We start from the raw sequence: 4,793 nt of genomic DNA, 5'->3' as shown, positions 1-4,793 counted from the left end.
TGTGGACAATGAACCCATTGACTAATGCCATGTCAGCGATACCGAGAAACAGGTTCTTGTAGTAGGATCGATGGCGCAGTGCTTTCTGGATAGAATAGCGGTGAAGTCGCAGCTGATCGTGTTGGTCTACTCCTCCCATGCCTTTGTTGTCGATACGAACCAGCTCGGGGCACGCAACTTCAAGAGAGACGCCATCCCCCCATTGTAAAGATCCGATGCACCATCTACTTGAAGGTCTCCACTGTGGTCTTGATCGTATACAACCCACGCAGAAGAAACCGCCTTCAATTCCGCGTCACGGAGAAAATCAGGATTGGCCTTGGCATTTTCTCGAGGGGACCAGTCATCATCAGCAACATCCTCGAAGAATTCGGCGTCATCTAATCCGTCATCGTTGTCGTTCAGGGCATCCTCGGCGGCATCACTTGCCAAGTCCACTTGCCAAGTCCACTTCCGTGTCCATTACTTCGTGAATATAATCTTCCGTATCAATACCATCAGACTTGTCGCTCTCCGAGTCCGAGTCACAGAGATTGGGATCGTCTGCATCCGCATTTTGACACCATTCACACTTGGACAAAGCGGAAATGAATCCATTCGAATCGTGCATGTTGAGCTCTGCAACGTCATCAAGTTCGACTTTTTCCTCTTCCTCTACTGCAGCATGACCTTCTTCTGTATCAAGATACAGAGGCAGCGTCATCGTGTTTTCTTCTGCTGTATCAGACAGGATAGCGCTTGAAGTTTTCGCTGTAGAAGCCAGAGTAACAGGACGCACAGTCAGAACTTGTGCTGTAGCATCCCGAGTGGCCACACTCGCAGGCCCAACTTGTGTTGTAGCCGGTCGAGCAGCTGCTGTCGAGGGCCGAGCTTGTGCTGTATTAGCCGAAGTAACTGGACTTGAAGCCCGAGCTTGAGTTGTACTGGCTACAGTGGTTGCCGTCGCAGTAGAGGTCGTCGTAGCTGGCACGTTCTCTTTAGCAGGCGGGGTAGACGTTGGTGCTGTCTCCCTTTCGACGCGATCAGCTGCGGCAGAAGTGGACCTATCATCGCACGCTCCGCTGTCTGCAGGCGGTGCCATCAATGCTGTCGACGAAGGGGACGGAGGAATAGTCCCAGCGATGACACTATACGCTAATCAGCCACGCTGTCGAGCAACCCCAGTAGCGATTTCTCGCCTGAGGGGCCAAATCGGTTAGTAAAGTTGTTGTAATCGATGCAAACTAGTGGTGCGAGCTGTACCGGTGAAGTAGTCGACGCCATCCTTTCCTTTCACGCTTCTTCCCTGGCGGACGTAGCGGTGGTCACTACTAAGGCCGGTGGAGGGCTTCAATGTCAACCCTTGCTTGCAAAACTCTCGCCAGAGCTGCTTGAAGGTTTTTTTTTCATGCTGTTCGAGTTGGGCGGAGCGGGGCGGAGGGAGACCGAGATTTCAAAAGTAGTGGGGAGGGAGCGGGATAGCGTGATCGACTCAAACCTCTATCCACCCGATAGCATCCGTAGACGGGCTCCTCTAACCCCAGATCAGTAGCGACGTGCGAGAAACCAGTCACCGTTAGTATTTGCAACCGACCAATACAAATTTCAGTATGCGAAAAAGTTTGATGTTTCATTGTTCGCTGCATATTAAAACCTCTTATAACACTTATGCTGTATTATATAGCATACGGGACTAGAAGGGTTAAAATCGGCGTACGAAACCGCTAGGGCGACGACACAGAGAGCATTTGTATAGCTCATAAGCCAAGCTCAGGTACAAATGTCCACGCCCATTAGTGCTCTTACCTCCCGGTATAGTACTTTCCACGAGTCGTACTTCGTATTAAAACCGTCCAGCAAATTGGAACCAAGCTCTTCGCCTCCGCTGGAGCTGTTGGGTCGGAATTTTGTATTTCTTCTACGTTTGGTACACTTTGGTAAAAAAAAAAAAATCTGGAGGTCTACCAAATGTGGAGTGATCTTCCGCAGAATCCGAGTACATCTCCGCTTCATCACTCGTACTACCACCAGCATTGCCTCCTTCGTCATTCGTTCCTCCTACCGAATCTTTGTCGCCTTCGCTGCTGTCTACCGCATTCTGAGCTGCGAGAACATCCACAAAGTCATCGTCGACCGAATCATTCGTGGATTGTTCGCCATCTGCCTCGTCAAAGGCCTGAATGACCTCTTGCAGCGTGCTCGGACGTTGTTCTTCAGATTCCGAAAATATTGGCTTTAGTGCGCGCGCTTTCGATGGCTCACAGTATCTGCCAGCCGCGGCTTCGCCACAATTACTCCGCAGCTGAGATGCCGTGGTCGGTGTAAAGCGCTGAAGCCCCTTGACTGCCATGTATGTGGCTTTCTCTTCTTGTCGTGAGCGTTAAACTTGCTCCGCGCGATGTGCCTCCAGAATTTGTTGGTCGTAGACCGACAGGGGTGCTGGTGTACGTCGCTGCCACTCGCTATTCCGAGCGTGAATCCTTGCTACTCCTTCAGCATCTCATTGTGGGCTGGTGACACGATGCCTCTTGATAAATACCTACATTTTAGTAGCAGCCTGAGCCTCGGTACGACTGGGATTTTAGGAACCGTGCGGGCGCCGAACAACTTCCACTCTTGCTTCAGTGGGGACGTAGGGTTCGTCACAGGAGGATTGCTCTCCATGTGTCGATCGCTTCTAAGAGTAGGTGCCGTTTAAATGTAAATACACTGAAAAATCAAATTTAGGAAAGTGATCAAAGGAAATATGTCAGCATGTATGTGCCGGGCAAAAGGCCGCAACAGGACCGCGGTGTCTGGTGAGACTGCTCTCGTGTGAGCCACAGGAGTCAAAACGCAAAGTGAGGGAGCAGCCTCCGCCAGAACACCGCTGCTCCGCAAAAGGTAGATTAGTTTACAAAATACCCAGTAAGTCAATACTAAACGTCTAGATAAATGCACTCACGTTGAGCACACCATCTTGGCAGCGCACAGCCAACGATGTCCATGTGCATACTGTCCTTGGTATAGTCCTTCGCCATTGCACGCACGTGTACTCAGTGTAGGCGGTTGTAGTGCAGCCGCAAGCTGCACTGCCAGGTGCATGAGTGTCCTTGGGATGTGTCTTGCAGACACTGGCAGTGAACGGTGGCTCGCAGACAGTACCGCAAAACGTGTTGTGACGACTTTCTTCCGTCTCGTCCTTGGCTGTACCAAAGTCGATCAACTTGATATGGCCGTCATCGCTAAGAAGGATATTCTCTGGCTTGAGATCGCGGTGGATTACACCATTCAGGGGCACGGGGCACTGGCAGACTGCATTGCACTGGCGCTCGGCACGCAGGTAAGCTCACAGCTCACAGCTTCTCTCTCCAAAGTGGGGGGTGGTAATATCTTAAACGGGATTCAAATGCAAGGGCGCTAAAATACAGAAAGGGACTTGGAATTCATTTATAAAACGATTACCTTGGCAAATTTTGAACAGCAATGTATTCATTATACCACGTTTTGTAAGTATTGCTAGCGAATGGGCTAATAATGTTTTTTGTCGGTGAATGTTCATTCCTCGTGTCCTCAAGCTCTTTAAAGTGGGCTAAGAACAAATATACGGTCTTAAAGTCGGCATCACATGAGGAGCATTTTCGGTATTCGACAGACCACGTCTTAAATTGTGCAAAATTCATAAAACCATGAGGATAGACCTCACTCTAGTGTCGAAGGCGTATTTTATGTAGGAAGGTACTGTACAAAAAGAGACGGGGTATGTGAGAGCTCTACCGTGTCGTGTAAACTTGGCAGGTGGACCGTAAACGTTTGGCCAATCAGCTGCCGAAACATGGTTTCGGCACCGGTTTTCGGCCATCCGGCCATGGCCGGGCCGGACAAAGGCCGTACTCTTTTTTATGCACCTTCAGTATACAGAAATCTGCCTGAATAAGGAACAAGGTTTCAACTAATAACCTCGCAATTTTTATAGTCGGCAAAGAGGGGATAGTGATGGGCAAGGTACTGTGTCCCGTACCCGGGAACGGAGGGGTCATTCCAGGAGCTCTGCCTCCCGTCTGGATGACCCGAGACCCTGGAATCACTCCTCGCCCCGCCGTCCCGTCAGGGTGGTTCCCGTTGAACTCAACCACGCACGTGCCCCTGACCGAGCCCGTTAGGGTGGTCCTATAAGGGGCCCCAGAACGCCGGAGTCTTGGCGTCGTGGGACCAAAAGCACCTCGCGACATCAAGCCCCTTCCCAGAAGCTCTCCGTTGTCCCACGAAGGCCGACAACAAACGAAGTGAATCCTTCCTTTTTTTATATGTAGTGTAGTGTATGTAAGGTCGAGAAGGTGTTAGGCCTCTCTTCCGGTTAGCTCTCAGTCTTATATTTCCCTCCTTCTACTCAAGAGGAAGCCAAGCCAATCAACAAACTTTTATTTTCAACTCTCTAGTGTTCCTATCTACCGTTCCTGCAGCCACTGAACAAGACCGTACTCCCTGAACAGCCGCGGACTACCCGACCCTCGAAGGAAGAGGAGGTATACGACATCTGGTGGAGAAGCAGGGTAGTCTGCTAGCTGGAGAAGGTCTTGCTCCAAGTGAAGTCTCGCGGAGAACGTCAGAAGGAAGGACAAGATGTCGGCTACTAACAACAGAGAAGATGAGAGCGCCACTGTCCGGGAAGAAGAAGGCCCGACCGAGAGTCTGCCTTCGAGAATGCGACCCAGTCTGTCGACTACGCAAGGCCTCCAAAACGTGCAGAATATCATAGACCAAGCGGCTAACCGACTTGGGGGGAACAACTCTAGTACTGGTGTCGAGCCACCCGCGGACGCTTTGGGCTCCGA

General features: G+C 50.9%; 1 protein-coding gene across 1 annotated transcript; it reads right to left on the bottom strand.

Moving 5' to 3' along the window:
* Positions 1-421: 421 nt before the first annotated feature.
* PITG_18980 (uncharacterized protein) lies at positions 422-3,828 on the bottom strand (the record flags this gene model as incomplete). The annotated part of the gene is made up of 7 exons (XM_002997293.1): positions 422-750; positions 779-855; positions 1,277-1,307; positions 1,945-2,322; positions 2,523-2,656; positions 3,009-3,265; positions 3,736-3,828. 7 exons carry the CDS (start codon positions 3,826-3,828, stop codon positions 422-424), a joined length of 1,299 nt encoding a protein of 432 aa, XP_002997339.1.
* Positions 3,829-4,793: the final 965 nt, after the last annotated feature.

The sequence above is a fragment of the Phytophthora infestans genome, genomic scaffold (assembly GCF_000142945.1).
Source record: "Phytophthora infestans T30-4 supercont1.77 genomic scaffold, whole genome shotgun sequence".
Classification (NCBI taxonomy): domain Eukaryota; phylum Oomycota; class Peronosporomycetes; order Peronosporales; family Peronosporaceae; genus Phytophthora; species Phytophthora infestans.
The sequence above is the reverse complement of the archived record's forward strand: the minus strand, read 5'-3'. Positions and strand labels throughout refer to the sequence as shown.